This window comes from Emericellopsis atlantica, assembly GCF_019669845.1.
Source record: "Emericellopsis atlantica unplaced genomic scaffold F5Z01scaffold_33, whole genome shotgun sequence".
Classification (NCBI taxonomy): Eukaryota; Fungi; Ascomycota; class Sordariomycetes; order Hypocreales; family Bionectriaceae; genus Emericellopsis; species Emericellopsis atlantica.
In genome coordinates this window covers 49,557-70,136 of record NW_025764735.1, presented here as the reverse complement: position 1 = coordinate 70,136, position 20,580 = coordinate 49,557, and the positions used below count along the sequence as shown (strand labels likewise).

The 20,580-nt window shown below is 60.2% G+C and overlaps 9 protein-coding genes across 9 annotated transcripts; 2 read left to right on the top strand and 7 right to left on the bottom strand.

The window, feature by feature from the left end:
- The first annotated feature begins 84 nt into the window (after nucleotides 1-84).
- Nucleotides 85-976, top strand: F5Z01DRAFT_343988 (Oxo-4-hydroxy-4-carboxy-5-ureidoimidazoline decarboxylase). The gene is made up of 2 exons (XM_046259228.1): nucleotides 85-704; nucleotides 802-976. The coding sequence occupies exons 1-2, from the start codon at nucleotides 207-209 to the stop codon at nucleotides 844-846; spliced, it is 543 nt and encodes a 180-aa protein (XP_046114642.1). The 5' UTR covers nucleotides 85-206; the 3' UTR covers nucleotides 847-976.
- Nucleotides 924-2,596, bottom strand: F5Z01DRAFT_344015 (uncharacterized protein). Its single transcript, XM_046259230.1, has one exon. It carries the CDS (start codon nucleotides 2,196-2,198, stop codon nucleotides 1,053-1,055), a length of 1,146 nt encoding a protein of 381 aa, XP_046114641.1. The 5' UTR covers nucleotides 2,199-2,596; the 3' UTR covers nucleotides 924-1,052.
- Nucleotides 2,597-3,447: 851 nt separating this feature from the next.
- On the bottom strand, nucleotides 3,448-6,135 carry F5Z01DRAFT_344049 (uncharacterized protein). Its single transcript, XM_046259231.1, has one exon. It carries the CDS (start codon nucleotides 5,818-5,820, stop codon nucleotides 3,598-3,600), a length of 2,223 nt encoding a protein of 740 aa, XP_046114640.1. The 5' UTR covers nucleotides 5,821-6,135; the 3' UTR covers nucleotides 3,448-3,597.
- A 541-nt stretch (nucleotides 6,136-6,676) lies between these two features.
- Nucleotides 6,677-8,740, bottom strand: F5Z01DRAFT_677534 (fungal-specific transcription factor; the record flags this gene model as incomplete). Its single annotated transcript, XM_046265363.1, has 3 exons — nucleotides 6,677-7,601; nucleotides 7,651-8,632; nucleotides 8,692-8,740. 3 exons carry the CDS (start codon nucleotides 8,738-8,740, stop codon nucleotides 6,677-6,679), a joined length of 1,956 nt encoding a protein of 651 aa, XP_046114639.1.
- Nucleotides 8,741-8,926: 186 nt separating this feature from the next.
- F5Z01DRAFT_343994 (major facilitator superfamily domain-containing protein) lies at nucleotides 8,927-10,878 on the top strand. The gene is made up of 5 exons (XM_046259229.1): nucleotides 8,927-9,282; nucleotides 9,338-10,115; nucleotides 10,169-10,216; nucleotides 10,270-10,408; nucleotides 10,462-10,878. The coding sequence occupies exons 1-5, from the start codon at nucleotides 9,175-9,177 to the stop codon at nucleotides 10,838-10,840; spliced, it is 1,452 nt and encodes a 483-aa protein (XP_046114638.1). The 5' UTR covers nucleotides 8,927-9,174; the 3' UTR covers nucleotides 10,841-10,878.
- F5Z01DRAFT_346024 (tryptophan synthase beta subunit-like PLP-dependent enzyme) lies at nucleotides 10,747-12,257 on the bottom strand. The gene is made up of 3 exons (XM_046259234.1): nucleotides 12,246-12,257; nucleotides 12,135-12,194; nucleotides 10,747-12,077 (listed from the first exon to the last, which is right to left on the bottom strand). The coding sequence occupies exon 3, from the start codon at nucleotides 11,858-11,860 to the stop codon at nucleotides 10,916-10,918; it is 945 nt and encodes a 314-aa protein (XP_046114637.1). The 5' UTR covers nucleotides 11,861-12,077; nucleotides 12,135-12,194; nucleotides 12,246-12,257; the 3' UTR covers nucleotides 10,747-10,915.
- A 290-nt stretch (nucleotides 12,258-12,547) lies between these two features.
- On the bottom strand, nucleotides 12,548-13,438 carry F5Z01DRAFT_677531 (putative Glc8 protein; the record flags this gene model as incomplete). The annotated part of the gene is made up of 2 exons (XM_046265362.1): nucleotides 12,548-13,317; nucleotides 13,369-13,438. The coding sequence occupies 2 exons, from the start codon at nucleotides 13,436-13,438 to the stop codon at nucleotides 12,548-12,550; spliced, it is 840 nt and encodes a 279-aa protein (XP_046114636.1).
- Nucleotides 13,439-13,802: 364 nt separating this feature from the next.
- On the bottom strand, nucleotides 13,803-16,468 carry F5Z01DRAFT_344116 (N-terminal binuclear Zn cluster-containing protein). The gene is made up of 2 exons (XM_046259232.1): nucleotides 15,618-16,468; nucleotides 13,803-15,538 (listed from the first exon to the last, which is right to left on the bottom strand). The coding sequence occupies exons 1-2, from the start codon at nucleotides 16,266-16,268 to the stop codon at nucleotides 14,168-14,170; spliced, it is 2,022 nt and encodes a 673-aa protein (XP_046114635.1). The 5' UTR covers nucleotides 16,269-16,468; the 3' UTR covers nucleotides 13,803-14,167.
- Nucleotides 16,469-19,180: 2,712 nt separating this feature from the next.
- Nucleotides 19,181-20,324, bottom strand: F5Z01DRAFT_343966 (uncharacterized protein). The gene is made up of 3 exons (XM_046259227.1): nucleotides 20,115-20,324; nucleotides 19,853-20,023; nucleotides 19,181-19,785 (listed from the first exon to the last, which is right to left on the bottom strand). The coding sequence occupies exons 1-3, from the start codon at nucleotides 20,174-20,176 to the stop codon at nucleotides 19,380-19,382; spliced, it is 639 nt and encodes a 212-aa protein (XP_046114634.1). The 5' UTR covers nucleotides 20,177-20,324; the 3' UTR covers nucleotides 19,181-19,379.
- Between the last annotated feature and the right edge of the window lie 256 nt (nucleotides 20,325-20,580).

Here is a 20,580-nt window from a genome sequence, read left to right as displayed (position 1 = left end):
CAGCACAGGCGTTCCGGAACCACCTTAGCCAGCCAGCCAGGTGATCGACTGGAGGTAGCACTGTTGGGCTTGTGTCCCGCAACGGCCAAATTTGGGGGTCCATGTCCTACTCCTAGGTACTTGTATCCTGTTATGTTTGGAGCCAGCCCGTCCTGAGCGTTCCCTCTCTCGTTCGTTTCTGCCCTTTGCTCTGCTTCCCAGCCAGCATGACCGTCCTGAAACTACCGCCCATCAAGGGCTTCCACACCTGCTCCGACCTGGAGCAGACCGACGTCCTCGATACCCTGTTCGAGCCCAGCCCCGTCATCCACGAGAAGCTGCTGTCCGTCATCCGCACGGCCCAGTACAACTCCTGGGACGACCTGATCGACGCCTGCCAGATCCGCCTGCTGTCGCTCGCCGCGTCCACCTCGACCTCGTCGCCCGACGCCGAGCTGCTCAACGTGCTGGGCTCGCATCCGCGCCTGGGCGAGAAGAAGATTGAGTCGGCCCACTCGGCCTCGGAGCAGGCCAACATCCAGAGGAACCAGAGCGTCGCGCAGGAGGAGGAGCTCGCGGCCCTGAACAAGCAGTACGAGGAGACCTTTCCCGGCCTGCGCTACGTCGTCTTTGTCAACGGGCGCGACAGGCCCGCGATTATGGAGGACATGAAATCGAGGATCGCGCGGGCCGACTACACAATGGAGGTGGATGCTGCGCTGCAGGTGAGTTTGCTCGCCCCCCGTGCGCGGACTCATGTTCCCCATGGTCCCCCCCCCCCCCCAGTCCCCAGTGACGGGCGGCTACTAACGTGAAAGAAAGGCCATGTGTGACATTGCAAAGGATAGGGCGTCGAAGCTGGTATAGGCCGGCCTCGTCATACTCTGGGGGCGCAGCGGCACAAGAAGACAAGAAAGACCTTGATTACTCTTTTTATCTTTGTTGACGGGTATCTCTGATCAAACAGCGAAACCATACTCCAGTACCTTATCATGCCAATATGCACCGACGCCCGTCCCAGTTGATGACTACAAACAGCAGGCTTTCTCTCGCAACCCCCTTTTTTTCTCCCCCTAGATCGTCACCCACGATATGCCGTCGAGCTCATCCAGATACTCCTCGTACGAATGATCCTCCTCTGCCGCCGCCGTCGAGGTGCCGTTGCCAAAGATGACGCCAAAGTCCGAGTACACCTGCTCCGGATCCTCGCTCAGACCTGCGCCGTCGTCGCAGTGCAGGTAGGAAAACCCGTCGTCGTCCAGCTCGTCGTAATACCCGCTGCTGCGCTCGGGGTGAAGCTCGGGCGACCGGACAGGATGGATGCGTGGCGACGTCCTCTTGCGTGCGGCGGCGAGGTCGCACGTTGGCAGGGGAAGCGCGGCCGGCTGCGACAGCAACGTCTGCACCTTAAAGGAAGCGTGGCCCATGGCGCGCGCGGAGGAGGCGATGAGGGCCTCTCGAGACGAGCGTAGATGCTTTGCCCCGGCGGACACGGTGGGCCAAGTCGAAGACTGCCAGGGCGCCTTGGACCATGTGCTTTCTCGGGCGTCCTCCTCGACCTGCACGCGCTGGCCGGGGTGGCCCAGCCCGAGCCTTCGCCGGAGGCGGTTCATGACCGAGAACCGTAGAAACGAGGTGGCGTGCAAGTGCGCGGCTCGTCTCGCGACATCATACGAGGTGGCAATCTTGGCGAAGCGCTTGTCTCCCTGCTTGGCACCCTCCCTGTTGAGGATATGCGTCGCGGGCAACGAGTAAGGTTGCGACAGGCGGCTGGTGATGAGCTCAGTGCGCAAGCGACGCTTCTTACAGCTCAGCGAGGCCGTGTTGGGGCCGTCGACGTCCTGGCCGTGCCGGATCCGTTTCCAGCGTTTTGGTTCCTGGCGAGTTGTTTGTGTTGCTGGCTCCGGAAAGTCAAAGTGCATGCCCTCGTGAGGCGCCCAGGTGAAGAAGAAGTCGTCCACCGAGGAGGCCGCTGGCGTGGGCGTGCCATCCGTAGAGCTATCGTAGCCGCCGAGCGGGCCGAAACTGCTGCTGCTGTTGCTGTTGTTCCCCAGGAGGTCATCCAGGCTGATACTGCTTGAGATGGCACATCGCGGGATGGCAGACGGGGCGAGGCAGAGACCCTTGCGGAGGCTGCCCTCGACCGTGTCCTGCCCCCACGCGGGCAGCAGCTCGTGTGATGTGGGCGAGCTGGGCTCAACGTCGACGACCTGGACCATTTCCACACAGCAGCACACTGGTGGTGGTGGTGGTGATGGTGGTCATGTACCGTGCACGTCAATGTCTGGCGCACATGCTATGCTGGTGATGAAGTGTGCGACATGGACCCGGCGCGTTGTGCGGCGCCATGTGCTCAGGGGGATATCTGGATAGGCGGACTGGTGGACAGCACGAGGAAAGGAAGGTTGATGAGCAGACAGACTGACAGACAGACAGAAGAGAGAGGGGCGAGGACAAGAGCGTTGAATGCCCGAGAGTGGATGAAATCGGCGGCTGTAGTGCAGAGGGGAGGGAGGGAGTAGATCCGGTCAGCTGGCTCAGCCAGGCACTTTACTCCGCAAATCAGGCTGCATCCCTGTCGCAGATTGCTTGCTTCTGGCGCCCCGTGGTGATCAATGGGGTCTCGATTCTCGAAAGGTTCAGGTGAGCGTTATTAATGAGCAATTGTGTTACGAATGGTGGACGGTCATCACGCATCGTGCTCGGCTACTGGCCCTAGCAAAGAAGAGGCTGTGAGCACGGTCCATGCTCCAGCCAAGTCCATGCTGTTTCGGGCAGGTCTTGGGTCTTGTCTACGCACGGCCATCGATGTCTCGTGCGTATTTCACTGTGCAGATGGTCATCATGCGCGGATCATCGTGGCGTAGGGCACCCATCTCAATGTGGTGGAGCTTCGATCCGCTTGCTGTGCTAGGGACGGGCCTCGCCGAGCCTGACTCGAGCGAGGTCCTGGAGTCCTGACTCTGATGAATCCTGCGAGGATTGAGGATTCAAACATCGAGGAGTTTGTTCCCAATGCAACTGGGTGAAGAATTTTCAAGTACGAGCGGACAGACGGCTCATCTCCCCCCGGTCTGCATGCACGGGCGGCCAGAGGCTGGGGTAAGACATCCATCCATGATCCGGGGAAAAACCAGGGCTGTGCGCCATCCAGACAGGAATGCTGCTGCTGCTGCTGCTGCACGAGACGGCTGGCCAAATGAAGCAACCCGACAGCTGACCCCTTGCCGTCGGAGATGCCCGTTTCCCTCTGCCTCCCCCTGCGACGGCAACCCAATCCCCAGGGTTGAATGTGCTTCGCGGCGCACGATCCAATGAGGACGACGAGGTGACGCCGTGCAGACTCGTGGCTGCCAATACATCAAGACGATGCAGCAGCATGCATCATGCAGTGTCAGGGTGGTCCCCACAGAGACGAGCCTCGTCTTTTTGCCGCTGGGCAAGCTTTGTGCAGCAAATGCACGTGTTGGCGGAGAGTGAGGTCGATGAGCATCATGATTATTGCCAAGTAAGAAAGTAGGTACAGTAAAAGAACCCGCGAAAGAACCAACACCAGACTGCCATGTACGCGCCTGAACACCAAGCAAGCCGATCCATACGTAGCGAGACACCCCATACTCAGATGCCCGTCGTCGTGACATCAAAAATCCCATTGCGCCAGCCCTGCCTCTCATATTCGTACACTTGCTGCTCAGCATTCCGTCCCTCCTCCTCCCACAGCTTGACCAGGCTGCCCGGCGCGTAGCGACCGCGGAAAACTCCGCCGCCCGGCTTCACACCCACGCGCGCGTCGACGTCTGGGTCCGGGGCGGGCGTGAGGCGGGCGGCGACGGCCTTGACAAACGTCCACAGGTCCTGGGGGTCCGCGATGCGCGTGGCGCGCAGACGCTCGCGCGCGTAGAGCAGCTCCCGGTTCAGCGTCTCAAGGCCCTCGGTGATGCCCTTGCTGATCTGAAATTCGAGCGCCTTGCGGACAATGGGCCGGACGAGCGGCTTGAAGAGCCAGGCCAGGCAGGCAAACTTGGACTGGCTCAAGGTGTAGTTGAGGTGGTGGATCTTGACGGTGACGCCGCGCAGGGCCACCATGCTGTCCATCCGGTCGCGGCCAATCTCGAGGTCGACGGCAATGTCGAGACCGCGCTCGTCGAGGTGGAAGCCGGCGATGCCCTCGTCCATGACCCGCAGGAGGCCCGAGTGCAGGCGGAGCCAGTACCCGAGGTCGTCGGCGGCGATGGACATGCCCGAGATCTTGACGCGCACGAGGGAGCGCATGGTGGAGGCGACCCGCATGCGGGCCTTGCGCACCTGAATGTCGTTCTGGGTCGTTATGTTGAGCTGGAACGGGAGGAACGAGCTCTGGTTGACGGTCCGGCCCGGCTCGAGGATGAGGTTCTCCATCAGCAGGTCCACGGCCGGCGTGGACACCTCGACGCGCGGGATGGGTATGTACTGCACGGCGTTGATGGCCATGGGCACGAAGACGTTGACAGAGTCCGTGATGAGTGCCCCGTTGGTGTACTGGCCGGTGGGCGACAGCAGGTGGGCGAGGCGCGTGGACGTGCGGAGCAGCTTGTGCACGTCCGTGTCGCGCATAAAGGACTGGAACGCCGCGTGGAGGGCGTTGAGCAGCTTGCTGAGGTCCTCGGACATGTTTGAGTCCGACTGGAGCTTCTTGGACTTGGTGCGGACCTCGTTCAGCCGCTCGTCGACGTGGTCAAAGAAGTCGGGGTCGGCGAGCATGTCCTGCACCATGTTGGATATGTTGCGGACGAGCTCGTCGAAATCCGGGTCACTCTTCCCGTCCTCCACGACGGCCTTGAAGGCGTCCTCCACCTTGTTCCACTCGTCCTTGTCGCCAATGGACGTGAGGAACATCCAAAAGTTCTTGAGGGCCCGGTCCGCCTCTGGGTTGCGATCGACGTCGTCCTCCACGGCGTCGACCGCCTCCGTCGCGGCGTGCGAGTAGGCCAGGAGGTACCGCCGGAGCAAGGTGGACAGGGTCGAGACAGACTGCGAGTAGTCCGGCTTCTTGCGCAGCTTCATGACGGCCGCCTTGAGTCGCGTCACGAGTGCCTCCTGCTCCTCGCCAGTCGCATGCTCGACGACGCTGTCCCCCGCGTCGTGGGCGACCTCGGACGCGCCCTGCGCGAGGATCTGGGTGACCTCCTTGGCCTCGCCCGCGAGGTCTTCCTTGGTCGGTGGCGCCTTGGAGTTGCCGTTGGCCTGCTGGACGGCCTTTTGGTCCTCCTCGGAGGGCTCGAGCTTCTTGCCTGCCTTCTTGGACACGTCGGCGAGGCTGAAGGCCGTGTCGCGAAAGACCTCGCGGGCGACGGTCTCCACGTCGGACAGGAAGACGCGAAAGTCAGAGTTGGTGAGCAGCAGGGACCCGACGGTGCGCAGGCTCTCATATGCCGCCGCCGTGTCGCCCTTTGCCTTGGCAGCCGACGCCCTGGCGGCGAGGTCCTCCGTGTCCACGTTCAGGCGCGCCTTGGCCAGGCACCACAGAAAGTCCTGGATCTGGTCCTCCGAGTTCTTGTTCTGCAGCAGAGTGATGAGCTGCTGGAGGAGGAGCTTGGTGGTGCGGAGGAGGGCGCGTCCTGAGTCGCTCAGATCAGGCACGTCCGGGTTGAGCACGTCGGCGGAGAGAAGAGTCCTTAGGTGCACAATGGTCTGCTCGTTGGAGGGCATGTAGCCCTTGGACATGGCGCGGAGCATCTGATACGTGTGCAGCTTCTCGTGAAGGCGCGCCTGCAGCGCGGTATCGTCATTGTAGCGAGGCAGCAGGGGCTCGCGCTCGCTGTCACGGCTGTTGCCGCCACCGAACCCGAGGCAAGACAGCATGGCGTGAATGACTGGACCTGGTATCAGGTCGCGGGAGAAATGGCGATGTAGGAGCCAAGGTTGATGATGGCCATTGCGCTCACCGTGACGGGACCTTGAACACAGTCAGTCAGTCCGTAGTGATGACGTCGCGGATCTCAGATCTCAGATCCCCGGATCGGGTCCAACGTGAGGAAGACGATAGCGTGGGCGTAGCGCATCCCCTGCCAAGGCAGACGGCTTTCCCCAGAAGCTAAAGTTCCGACTATAGAGGCTAATATTCAAGTGCGGATTCTCGAAATGAGAGCATGCACGGATGGTGATTAATTAGGTTCGGACAATTGATCACAGGGACGTCCCCTCATGGAGACAACTGTCTAGGCTACCCGGGACACGGCGTCCGGTAGGCGATAAGATAGGCTACCCTGGAGGACATGCGCAGTCTATCCATCATTCGTTCGGCTGTGTGCGTACGCACTCCCGTGCCTAACCTTGGCATCAAAATAGCTTCAACACTTTTCCTCCTTCATGTGAAGATCCATCTCGTCAGGCTCACAGGGTTCTTTGTACCTGTCCAGGACGACACAATATCATAAAGACCTCTTCATACCCGCCAAGCGACACGAAGTAGCGCTCCGACTAGCCCTGCTGGCTCTTGTTTTCTTTGGTCTAGGGCGGCTAGTGAATGCCCATAAATTCAAGCCTTGCCTCGAGCTCTTTTTCGGAAGCCTCAAAGACATCGGCTCACTAGGCCCTCGCAGCCCCGATCGGAGGGATGTGCACCTTTACGACGTGGTGGTTGACACGCGCATTGTGAGCGCGTTATATGGCAGCGCGCCACGTAGCTGGGACGACTCAGCGAGTCAACACCTCACCCTCAACCCTGGCCATTGAATGTAAACTCAAAGCCATCGCTGTTCTCCATCCCCGACAGGAAGAGCTCCAGGGCCGTCTCGTCGGGCAGCGACAGGTCATCGAGGAACATGTCCCCCGAAGGCACGTCAGCATACACAGGGGCGACATTCGTCTCGTTCGCGGCTGTCCATGAACCTGGGTCACCGTCTCTCCACACGCCACTACTCCCCGGAGCAGCCTGCTCAGCCGCCCCCGGCCGCAACGAGAATCCAGGGCCTTCCCCTCTGTGATGACCGCCAACCGGCTGGTGCCTGTGCTTGGAGGCTCGCTGCTCAAACAGCTGCAGAACACCCTGAGCAAAGCGCCAGTGCGGGCACAACCCGCGAAGCGACGCCCGCAGCGAGTCGAATGTCTGCTGAGCCTTGGCCGAGACGAGCGGGTTCGAGGACGCGTTCGACTCGCTGCTCACGTGGACCAGGGCCGTGAAGAGGGCGTGAATACTATAATGCCAGAGCTTCGTCAGCGCGCCCCGCTGCCGCATCGTCTCCAGGATGGACGCCATGACGAGGGTCGCGCTGCTGCAGATGCCCGGATCGCTGCATGCCTCCGATACCGGGTCGGGCTGGCCCTTGGGAGGCGGCCGATGGGAGAGCACGAGGAAGTTGTTGTACGTCAGATGCAGCGTCGCCTGCCAGGGGTCGACGCTGGAGTAGGACAGCTGCATGCTGGGCGGGAGCTGCTGCGTGAACTGCGCCAGGGCCATGTCGGCGTCCCTCGCTGCTTGGATGCGACTCTCGGGCGTCGCGCGGAGGGCCCAGCGCGCACGCGTGGCGGCGGCGATGACGGCACATAGTCTTGCGTGGTGGACGACGAAGCTCACTTCGGCGTTGGGCACGCCCTCAAACTCGGCCTCAGTAAGCTCTGGCACATCGGACTCTTCGAGGTTCCTTGCTCCACGTCAGCAGGTGGATGTTATATGTAGTCTATGGGACTCACATTGCCTGTGGCCGGCCATACGATAACGACACCATGGTATCAAATTGGAACAGAACCCAGAACAGACGCGCCCATGTTCGCTTCGCCATGGGCATCATGCTCGACTTGCTCACGTCGCGGTGCATGCCGGCGCCGAGAGCAGTCCTGGTGGCGATGCCGATCCAGTGCCAGGCATTCGCGACAATCTCCTCGAGACCGTCCGAGTACCACGTCAGCAGTAGCGCGACCTGGACGTACATGGTGCGGTCCTGCTCGAAGCGGTAGTCGACGAGGAGCTTCGCCCTGCGGAAGAAGGTCGGCTGGAGCGCCCGGATGGAGCTGTCGTGCGCGGCGAGGACATGACTGCCGACGACAAATATGGCGTTGAGGAGCGGCAGCGGGACGGGACACCGGGTCACCTTGCCCTCGTACTGGGCCATGAAATGCTCCTCGTCGACAATGGGCCAGCCCGTGTTGACGTTGTCAAAGTAGGCGCGCAGCAGCCGGGCCTCCATCTCCTTGGATGGGCGCTCCAGCGCCTCGGGCGGGACGTGCTGCAGGTCGTGGGCGGTGAGCTTGCGGGCGAACTGGCGGTTGCCAAAGTGGAAGACGCTGTCGTAGCCTGGCTGGCACGAGCTCTGGCGGACGAGGTAGTTGAAGTTGGACACCTCGGTGCCGATGAAACAGGTGCGGCCGTGGTGGTCGATCATGGCCGTCCGCACGTCCTCGCAGTCGATGAACTCGGCCAGGTTGCCCGGGTCATTCTCCTCGGCCGAGTCGGCGGCGTCGCGAGGCGTGGCCGTGGCTGACAGGCTCGCGCTCGCCGTCTCCCGCGGCCGGATGGGGATCTCCCTGGATGGCCTCCTGCTGCTGCGCAGCCTCTTCTTCTCGTACATCAGGCATCCTGCGCGGCCCGTCGTGCGACAGTTTGTGCACGGTGCGCCCTTGTCCAGGATATCGCAGCGGACCTTGCGCTGATGGCAGTGTGTACACGCTCTTCCGTCTGTCGGTACGTTAGCACCCTCCCATTTGACGGGGGAACGGGACATTGGTCATACGTACTGGCACGTCGTCGGCCGTTCGCGGGACGCTCTGGACGCCCGGGGTCCATTGGGTCCAGTCTGCCCAGCTCAGCTAATTGGTAAGCGAGAGAAGGACGGACTCAAATCTCGGGAAGAGGACGAGGAACTTAGTCTGAGGATGTGTCAGTGTGAAAGAGGAGCGGAAGTTGGAGCCAATGACGCCTCGACGGCGCCCTTTTTTCTTGGCGACGCCGGACCGGATGTCGAGGAGGAGGGCCGGCCTCGGCACTTTTGGCCAATCACTGTCTGTCTCGCGGCTTACACGGAAATCTGCCCAAGGACTCGGTCTTCATGCTTCATTGACGAGTCTCGACTGCTGTCATGGCAAGGTACATGCAGCAAAGTTTGCAGAATCCACAGGAGCACATTGGGTAATGGAATCCGCGAGATATAAAGAGGACCAGGCAGGTGGCCCCAGCCTGGATCAGAAAAGCATATTGGCTGGCATCTTTTTCTCGACGACATGGCTTCTACGGACGGCACCACAACGCCTACCTTGCTGGAAAAGGCGCCAGCACCTCTCGAGGCAGTATCCTTGGACAAGAGCTGGGATCCCACCAAGCTGTCATGGGTGCGTACTCCATTCCATGTACTAGTTCGCTGCAAGAGACTCTAACATCCGACAGCAACGCAAGGCACACATTGTCATTGCTGGCTTCACCTGCACCTTCAATGGCAACATGGGCTCCTCCATGCCCTCGGGGGCCCTTGACGCGATCGCCGAAGAGTTCAACGTCTCGCAAAAAATCCATCTCACCCTCCTCAACTCCCTCTACATGATCGGCTACGTCCTGGGACCGCTCATCTTCGGACCTCTCAGCGAGTACATTGGTCGACGGCCTGTCATGATCGGCACGTTTCTCGGCTATCTCGTCTTCACTCTGGCGTGCTCCGGGGCACCAACCTACGGCGCCCTCCTGGCCCTTCGACTACTGTGTGGGATCAACGCGGCGGCGCCCACGACAGTCATCAGCGGTCTCTATGCTGATATCCTCGACAACCCGTCACAGCGAGGTTTCGCGCTGTCCACGTACATGACCATCACGACATTCGGACCAATGATAGGTCCCATTATCTCCGGCTACTCTTCACCCGTCTCGTGGCGATGGCCATTCTGGGCAGCCGGTCTCATTGCAGCCCCCGGGCTGCCCATTGTCCTGACCATCCCCGAGACGTTTGCGCCCGTCCTCTACAACAAGATGATCAAGGAGCGTATCAAGGGCGGCAGCCACGCCGCTGGTTGCACGTCGACAGAGCTGCAGCCCTTTAATGTCCGCAAGATCTTCCTTCGGCCGATGACGCTGCTCGTCACGGAGCCCATCCTGTTCTCGACGGCCATCTACCTCGCCCTCGCCTACTCTGTCTTCTACCTGCTCTTCCAGGCGTATCCGATTGTCTACCAAGGTGTGTTCCACTACTGCGTCTGGGAAAGTCCATGCTGACCCTTCTGATCCTAGACTTTTATGGCTTGGCACCTGGGCCAGCAGCCCTGGCGTATCTACCTGGTTCGTCTCCCCAGACCAAGATCAGTTCGAAGACTAAATAATCATGTTGCTAGTGGCTCTCGGCGTGATCCTTTCCATGGCCGTATTCTACGTCTTCAACAACTACTACGACAAATCAGCCCGCGCAGGCCAACACTGGGCGCAGCGCGAGATCAACAGGAGACTGCCGATTGCATGCATCGCCTCACCCTGGTACGCTATTCTTGTTTCTTTCTTTCGGCTTTGCAGCCACTGACCACCCCCAGCATGACCATCTCCCTGTTCTGGCTGGGCTGGACGACCTTTAGGGGCATCTCGCCCATCGTCGTGTCCCTGGGCGGCATCCTCTGGGGCGTCGGCTTCCAGCTCATCTTCATGGGCATGTCCAACTACCTGACCGACGTCTTCCGCCAGCACTCGGCCTCGGCGCAGGCGGCCAGCAGCATGACCCGGTCCATTGGCGCCGTCGTCCTGCCCCTCGCCGCGCCCGCCATGTACGGCGACCTCGGCCTTCACTGGGCCCCGTCGCTGCTGGCGTTCATCGCCCTCGCCATGGGGCTCATCCCGTTTGCCTTCATTCGCTACGGCGATGCCCTGGCCAAGAGGAGTCGGTACGCGCAGGCGGTCGATCTGCCCAAGGAGTAGGGGGGGCCTTGATGAGATATGTGGATAATGACATGATATAACGACGTGCATAGCGATTTATATACACTCTCACCATCACGCAAACAGCGGCCCGTTGAGATACTTGAACCCCGAGTCGCAGGCCACCGTGACAACCACCTTGCCCGGCCCGAGCTCCTTGGCCAGCTGGATCGCCGCCACGACGTTCAAGCCCGTCGACACACCGGCAAAGACGCCCTCCTCCGCAGCCAGCCGGCGACACATGTCCCGCCCCTCCTCCTCTGAGACGCCGCGCGCCTCATCGTACAGCGCCTCGTCCAGCAGCGGGGGAATAAAACCAGTACCGACACCATCCACGCTGTGGACGCCCGTCTTCCCCTCTGTCAGAAGAGGTGAGCTCGCGGGCTCGAGCACGACAACCTTGGTATCCCGTTTCCTCTCCTTCAGCACGGCCGCCACACCCATGGCCATACCCGCGCCGCCCACAGCCGCACAGAACGCATCGATCCCCTGCGGCAGCTGCGCGACGAGTTCCTCCCCGAGCGCGCGGTAGCCGACGAGGGCATCTTTGTTCTTAAACTGGTTCGCCAGCAGCCATCCCTCCCTGTCGGCCGTCTCGCTGGCACGGTCGACGAGGGAACGGAAGAAGTCCGGCGTGATCTTACCCGTCGGACTCTCGACGAGATCGAGCTCAGCGCCCAGGGCGGCCATGGTGCGCAGCTTCTCAGGCGCAAAGACGGGCGAGCAGACGGCGCGAAAGGGATACCCCTTGAGGGCGCATACATAGGCGAGCGACGAGCCGGTGCTGCCACCCGTGGCCTCGACGATTTTCATGCCCGGTGTGAGACGGCCGTCTTGCTCGGCTTGCTCCACGATGGCGCGGGCGAGGCGGTCCTTGTAGGAGGCGGTCGGGTTCATGTACTCGAGCTTGATGTAGATGTCGGCGCAGCCCGGGGGGATGACCTTGCCGAGGCGCAGGAGGGGGGTGTTGCCGATGACATCGAGGGGGTGATGGCAGGCCGGGCGGATGTTGCTTGTCATGGTGAGTGAGAGGAGGGGAGGATGAGGGAGGGTGGAGGTTGGTGACGGGAGAGGCTTGAGTCTGTGTCTCCGCGAGGACACGATGATCTATTTATGTGCTCTGCGTCGACCGTGTATGTAATGACTAGGCGGGCACGTTCTTGGATGCCTCTTGAACCAGATTGGCTATGCGAAGACATCATCGGTTCTTGAGTCCTTTTGACGATCCACTTGTTACCTATTAGCGCATCAACGTACTGCCCCAAAGTTCCAACTTCCAGCAGAGGGATGATACTGCTTTTGGCTCTACTATCGGCAGTAAATGTCTTGGTGACTGTTCTGAACTTCTGGCTCACTGGCGTCTGATCAACCATCATGATCATCACGATCCACGACCCTCACTCACGTAGTTCCTAGGCACTCCAGCTAAGACGATTTAGGCAACTATTTCCGCCAAGCATTTGTATCTACCACACGATATACTTACACACAGGACTCCGTATCAAGGTCATTGCATAGTCAATTTGCCAAGTAGTCCATCGTCGTCGCGTACCAATGCATCATTGCGTCTACCCAGCTCGTGTGCCCCCCGGTGACCGTGTCACGAGTAAGAATGCCCCGACAAAATTAAGAGAAAACAGATAACGACAACACGAAACTCCAGTATGCTTGCACTGCACCCAAAAAGGACAACCCCATCACCTCACCTCACCTGGCCCCGTTGGCCCCCTTGGGCAAGGCTGGCACCGGCGGCGGCACCGCATCCTCCTCGTCCTCGTCCTCATCCTCGTCCGGCAAGCCCTCCCCGCTGCCGAGCAGCTGCGCGACATTCTTCATCTCGTAGTGCTTCTTCCGGGCCTCCTCAAACTTGCGGTGCTTGGCCTTCTCCTCCTCGGACCAGCCAGCCATGTCCGGCGCGTCCATGTCGTGGCGTCCATCGTCGACGCTCTCGTCATCGACATGCGCCCTCTTCTCAGCGGACGGCGTCCTCTCGACCGGCCACGAGACGGCCTCCTCGGGCTCGCCGAGCGACAGGCCGGGGATGTCCTCCTCCGCAGGCGCACGGGCAGACTTGCGACCAGGGTCAGGGCCGTCCGCCATCACCTCGTCCCCATCCTCGTCGTCCGACGGGTCCTCGGCCGGGTCGTAGTGCTTCGCATAGGGTGTCTTGGGCTCGTCAATCTTCATAGTCGCCGTGCGCTCCTGCTCGGTGAGGTAGAGGTTCGCCTCGTCCCACTTGAGGCGCTGGCTGGTGCCGTCGTCGGCGCGCGCGTGGCCGGAGAGGCGGCGGGCGGCGGCGGCCTGGCGCGCGGCGGACGAGGAGCGACGGTCGCCGGCGTTGAAGTGCGTGTTCTCAATGGTGATCTCCTTGCTGGACAGGGAGCGCTCGCGGCGGCGGGGGTCGTCGGGACGCGCGGGGGCGGCGGCTGGGGGAGCAGAGGGGTGGATGTTCTGTGTGCTGGGGTTCTTGAGGATGCCTTTTTGCGTGTTAGTATTTTCTTTCCCTTGGTTGCTTCGTGGTACTGTACCTTTGGGTCGCTTTGCATCGGGCCCTGGCGGCGAGTGCACAGGTGGTGAATGGTCGACCATGGACGCCATCGTTGGTGTGTGAGGTAGCGCGGTGCGGGAGGTGGAAGGAAGTGAGATCAGCGTTGTCGATGGTGTTTGTGAACGCAGGTGTTGGGGACAAGATGCGGTCGCATGCGATAGACGACGAGATTATGGTGTGGTGCAGGAAGCACAAGCTCCAGTCTCGGCACGTGAGATGCTGGACTGTTAGTCTAGTGATGAGCTCAGTTGGTGCCTGCAGTGAGGGGTGACACAGCAGGTGGTGCCGCGCTTTCGACGAGGGTTACGGGAGGCTGGAGGCGACTGGACTCTATTGAACGTAAAGCTGGCTGATGACGAGCGAAATCTAAGGTGGTTGGGTGGTCTCGGCTCCAGTCTGCTGCACTCGCTCATTCACTCACTCCTTCAACATTCCCTCATTCGTTCCTTTGATGGTGCGTGATGAATGTCTGGGCAGAAGCGGGATGACGGCATGCTGTGGGTGACCTTGCAGAGGGGTCCAGCCCGGGGCCAGGCCCACTTGTGCCAGCTCAGCTCCAGTCAGCTTTGTAGATAGTGACGATGCACCTGTAGTACCCTGTACTAGATCAACGTAGTGCCTTGATCACCGCTAACACTCACTCTCCAGTATGTCACTATACGGATGGCGGGAACGATGTCCATCACGGTAGCACAGCAGGCAATGTTGAATTCGAATCGATTCTATCATCATGGTATCCCCAACGCAGTGTAATATCAGAACTGTCCCTCTTACCACCATCACGAGGTCGGCGTCGTCTCGAGCTCCTCCATGTCCGAGTCCGGCATCAGCCCCATGATCGCGTGGAGCACGTTGTAGGACGTCCGCCAGCACACGCTCTTGTGCTGCTCCCCCTGCCAGATCTCGACGCAGCTCTTCAACGTGTCCAGGATGATCTGGCGCGGCACAATCTCGCAGCCCGTGCCCGCCGCACCCGCCAGCGGCGCGTCCGGCCGCAGCACGTGCACGCTCGCCTGCAGCGCCGCCGAGAAGAACTCGTGCGTAAAGGCCCGCCCGACCAGGTCGTACCTGTGCGCCGGGTCCTCGTACCAGAAGTTGCGGTAGTGCATCAGCACCGCCAGCGAGCACTCGAGCGACGACCAGTACGACTCGGGGAACATGGTCGGCCCGTCCAGGTGCAGCGCAAACGGCCGGTGCAGCACCATCAGGCACCGCCGCAGATAGATATCCACCGTCGTCCGCTGCAGCTCGTTGGTGCACACTCGCTGCGCGTGCGCCATCAGCGCCCGGATCTGCGCGTTGTATCGGAGCACCTCCGGGTACGGGATCTGGTCGTTGCCCGAGTTGAGCTGCACCAGGATCGACAGCACCACCGGCAGCGACTCGGACAGGATCTGCTGCAGCCCGCTGTGCTCCCCGAGCTCCGGCATGCTCTTGAGCGAGCTCAGCTCATCTGGCCGCGTCAGCGGCGGCATCCCCGTCGGCAGCGACAGCTTGATGTCCAGGTACAGAATCGTCAGCCACAGCCGCCGCCGCGATGACCGCTCGGCCGCGTCCATGCCCTCCGAGCTGTCTTGCGGCAGCCCAAAGATGAAACACATGCGCACCAGCAGGCCCAGCAGCGACCAGCAAGAGTCGACGAACCAGCACGTCGGGTTGCACACCTGCTTGGCCACCACCATGAGACACGTGGCCTTCAAGGAGGCAAACGTCGGCCGGAACATGAACGGCGTCTGCATCAGACACGCCTCGGCGCCCATCATCAGCTCCGTCGCGATGCTCGGCTCCTCGTGGCTCGGCGTCGCAAACGCACCCAGCCCCATGACCATGAGCAGCTGGGCGAGCCAGCACAGGCTCACCGAGTTGGTGTCCTGCCAGTACGCCTCGAGCTCGCGCTGGAACACGGCCACGTCCAGGATCGGGTTGACGCAGTCCAGCAGGTTGATGTAGCGGTCAATGTACGTCTGGCACCGCGGCCGCTCGCTCTCCACCAGCTTGACCACCGCGTCGCGCGCATAGTACTTTGTGGCGCCCGGCGTGCCGAACGGGAAGTTGCCGGGCAGCGTGAAGTTGGCGAGACACGCGTTGGTCGCCACGTTCTCCAGCGCCGTCGTCAAAGTCGGCGACTCCTTTGTCGTTAGGTGGGCAATCTGCGCTTCGTTAGCTGGGGGTCTGTACTTGCATGGATATATGGATGCCCTCCATGTGGCCGGTCCGCTTGCTTCGTACCTTGGTCATGAGGTCCCGCCAGTGGCTCGATCCTCGCGGCTCGTGACTGACGTGCCATGTGGCCTGCGTCGACTTGGTGATCTCGCTGCCGGACGAGGGGTTGGGCACCGTAGGGCAGGGAAACTTGCCACCATTCGGTCCCTTGTTGTAGCTGTAGTAGCACTCGCGCCCGTTGCCGCTGCTCTTGCAACGGCCGCACGGCAGCTCCTTGTCGCATTTGACCTTGAGGCGATGGCATCGCAGGCAGCTGAGGCAATTGCGCTTGCGCTTCCTCACGACCCTCTGCCCGGCGTGGGCACCACCACCCGAGGAGGGTCCTGCGACAGTCGTCGAGTCGTCCGCGAGCGACGATGCGTCGACGGCCCCTGACAGCGAGTTAATGAGCAGCTTCTGCTCGCTCGTCTCCTCGACCGAGTCGGAGGGGGAGATCAGGCCATTCTTGCCATCCGGGTTATCCTCGTACTTGAGGACCGGGGACACGGACGAGCCGTTGGGGGCCGACGCAGAACTAACACCACCACTACCGGGATTCTCAAAGCTGCACCGCACGCCGGCCTGCACGCAACGGGAGCAGGACGGCTTGAGGAGATCGCAGCGGCGCTTAAAGTGTCGACAGCGGTCGCACGTCTTGACCTCGCGCATGTGCGGCATGGCGACAGCGGCGGTGGGGGGGCAGAGAGCGGCGCGCAGGGCTGGCTACCTAATCGATTCGTGCGCCCGGGCGCGTCGTGGAGGACGGACAATCGGTCGGTCGGTCGTTGGTGCTCGGGGGCACGGTGTTAAGCGTCGCACGGCTGCGGACACCCGTTGGTTTGGGTCGAGATGGAGTCCCTGTTGGCTTGGCCGTGATGTTGTCGTCCAGTCCTCGAGTTGGTCGAGTCGAGACTGTTGGTTCGAGGAACCCGACTTTTGATTCGTAAAGGTGACTGGAGCAGTACCGACTGTCCGTATCACGGGGGGGGCGGACGGGGCGGGTGGACGCCACGAGTCTGCTGGAGCCTATGGGTCAACACTTGACCCAGCCGACAACACTATCGTCTGTGACAGAGATTTTACAGCCGCCGCACCGTGCGTGGATGTTGTTGGGCTGGTGAAAAGGACGGGCAAGCCACTTCAGGTGGTCGACTAAGCATTGGAGAAGGGGGCGGCAGGGGGGGCGATAGCGATAGCGGAGAGCCCGTCGTCCAGATGCAGACGGAGCGAGATGAAGCAGGGCTGGGGAAGCAAAGAGGCTGCAGCTCTGACAACATGCAGCCGTATGACAGCGTCGCAATCGAGGCGAGGCGGGTTGCGGAGGGAGATCCGGCGGTTGGGTTGGGGGGAGAGACTGGCTCAGCAGCCCACTATGAGCAATACAAGGAGGTCGACTGGGAGGAATGTGATCCCCCTGGGTTGCTCCTGCTGCTGGTGAGCGTTTAGCCTGTTCGTGCGTTCGTCGGCTGCCTGGCTAGGCGCGCTCCACTCTGACTCGCCGCTGGGCTCCTATATGTGCAGGGCCACGGGCAGGATGAATCCTGCGGTCGGACGGCGAATCGGCAGCTATCCAGGCCCGTTGCAGAGGGCCAGGAAATCACTTACCTCGGTCGACAAAAGGTCAGCATTTGCTTACTCGCGTCCGCCGCAAAAGCACCTAGCAATTTGTGCTAGCAGTGTACGTACCACAATTCCATCAATTAGTGCTCACTGCTCACTGTCGCAGTTCCGGCGTAGTGGTGGTGGTGGTGGTGGAGCCCCGGGTACCCTAGCGCCCCGATTGTCCGTCCCCGGCCCTAATTGACGAAAGGAATCCTCACTGGAAGCCGCTGCAGCTGCTGCAGATGCGGATCCTTCCAGTGGATAATAGGGCGGACGGGATTCCTGCTGAAGATTCCAATCCCGCCGTCCAACCTCCACTCCAGCCTTCGCCTGTCGGCGTGATGGAGAAAACCCTACCGACTGGGACACGCAGACGTCGCAGAGGCGAATGTCTCGGCATCAGGAGGAACATGGCTAGCTCGATATCACCATGGCGCTGCCGATCCGGCAATCGACATGGCAGTTGCACAGCCGCCCCCATCCTCAATTCCTGATGGGACGCTGGAATTACGCACAGAAGAGGCTACGGTTGCCGCGACAGACAGAGCGAATACCCAATCCTGCCGAGGGCCGACACGATGCCATGCATTGAAAAAAGTCCATTGATCTGTGCTCTGCATCTCGAGCCTTTTTTCGACATTTCTCCGAATTGCAGGGTACGCATCGTCTCGCAGGCAGTACTTTTGTGTTCCGTTCGTGGCGGCCTCACTGGGCGGGAGCATGTCGATCCCCTCCTAGGCGCGCGAGTTGCTGTACAATCTTGGTATAGCACCGTGACCCTGTTGGCTGTCAATGGCGTCTGCACGAGCGGCAGACGTGCCCATTGGTCGCCGCGGCTGCTGGAGTCGTGATAGCGCTGTCAACTATAGACGCAATGGCCTCCATCCGGCCGAGTTTCCTGATGAGCCGCACAATACGTTACTTTGATGGGTGCCGTTTACGGTTCACATCTTGACTTCTCTTCCTCGACACGTGCATTGGCACTTACCTCGGCAAGCAGCGGTGGCTAATGGGCTGAAGTATGTATCCATAGGGACGGATCTATGGCCTGAGGACTGTCTTCCACATTGAATGGCCAGATATATGGCAAAAGATGTACCCCAGTCCGAAACTTCAACGGCAAATCCAAACTGACACATGAGGACGTCTCAAACACAGTGCCGTCACTGCCGTATATCCGGATGCTACTGTAGGTCTCTGACTATGGACAGCGGGATATAGTACATATGTAACTTACGCGCGTGTTCTGCCTGACAATATATCCTAAGTCTGCTGAACCTGCATTGAACCTAGAAGCCCGCGGGAGTCAGCGGTAGAGCTTGCTGGTCGATTATGGGCTTGCAAAGGGAAGTGAAGCCTGATGAGCTGTTTGTTCATGCCTGAATGTCACAATCGATATACTTCCATTGAGATGTGGTGTCTTCGTGAAAGTTTCTTGTCAAGACCTGAGGTCACTGGCGGCAATATCGCCATTCTGCGCACTCTCAGGGGCTCACGAAGACCCGTTTACTCTCTATGCTGAGCCCTTCGGCACACACAAGTCCACCTCGTTCAAGCTTTGAGCCGCCAAGTACTTTTAACTCGGTCTTTTCATGCTTGATCTTATTCAGTCTTCTCCCCATCTCAAATACGACGCCTCCATGAATCGTGGCTCACCTTGGGGTATATTGGAGCCTTCATGTTCTCATCAGCTACCGTGCCAGAGGTTTACACTTCTCCCTACGTCAAACCGAACTCGCCATTGTCACTGGCAGACTGAGCTCGAAGTCATCCACAAGCTCATGGAATAACTGCAATGTCCCCATAGCTTCATCCCTGTTGTCAGAGGACATTATTCACAGGGGAATTCGGCCATGAAGAGGCTCTTTTGCACTCCTGACTAGTGAACGAGGCCCTGTTGTGTTGCTGCAGATTTCGCTCTAGCTCTTCACCTGTACAAGATAATCAGGGCATCATAGTCAACTTGTACAATAGACACACCTGGCAAGGTGGCATGAAAGCACGAGTCATGATCAGAGTTCCCTACCTTTTGCCACGTTGTGAGGGACACTCCACGAAAAACAATGATAAATGCCACATGTACTTGCAATATTACATGGCGCGGGCCACTGAAGTCTGTCCCGCTGTAGCGCACTCATAAAAATAAAGGGGGTATCTCTGAAAGTCATCCTGTGCGCCTGCGTCCACTCACCCCAACCCCAGCACTCGTCCACCACGCGTCCCGATATAGATACCAGGCATCGCGACCGCCCTGTCCGGGAACGATGGCCTGCGATAGTACACGACGCGACACACCGGGCAGTCGAACCGCTCAATTAGGAACCAGCTCGCGAGGCATCGTGCGTGGAATGCATGACCGCAGCTGTTCAGGGTCAACACGTCGTCCACCACCTCCTCCGCGGCATCACCGTTGCATGTCGTCGGCGACACGGTCGTAGGCAATGCACCCTTGAAACTCAGTCTGCCCCGGCAGAACCTGACCCTCTTGCTTTGTCGACTCGCTGCGGCCGTGGTGAGTTCGTCGAGCGCGAGCCGTATGCTGCCACCATCTATGTGTGCCGGTTCGGGGACCAAGGGGCCGATGCAAATGGGACTTGACGTCGTCAGCTCATTTTCAAGAAGCTAGGGGAAGGAGTGTGTGGTCCAAAGGTGAGCCGTACCATTCTCCAAGGTCCAGCTGAGCAGCTGCGGCCTCGGTATCCTCTACAGGATGCGTCGAGCACGCGGTCACAGTACTTAACTTCCTCCGTGCACGTCCCAGCTGTTTTGGTCCAGGGTCGACTGCGCTCAAGGCACGATTCGATCGCCGGTAGGAAGAGATGGCGCCCGTTCTGTATAATACGTCATGTTTAACACAGCCCTATCGAGTGATGGCGGAGGCGTGTCTGCCACGGCCCGATTGAAAAGGTTCACTCTACTCACAGCGGCGCGATGATAAAAATAAGACAAAAAATAACAACGAGCACAATGCTCAGGTCCTCCATGATGAATTTCGACGAAACGTCTCGGTTCACGTAAGAATATAGCTGCGCCTCGGGTAGGCAAAGCGAAGCTTCCTTCAGTGGGGCAGGGCGCGATTCGCGACGGCACCGACAATAGATCGTGGCATCCCAGCCAACACGCCCTTGATGCTGGGAAATTGAAGAGGATGTGGTGCAGATTCCGACGCAAGGAGTTTGGAGATCGAGAAGGAGGCCAGCCACCGCGATAAAATTGATGCGTGGAAGAGGACTACGTGGGAGAGTTCAGTACCTTAGCTTGGAGTTGGGCTGCCGCTATCATGGTCGCACCACTTCCCCCACAATCGGCCACTAAAACTCGGTCACCTGGTCACACGGGATGCCTCCATTCAAGATTCGCCTATTGTTCAAACACACACGGTCGCTCG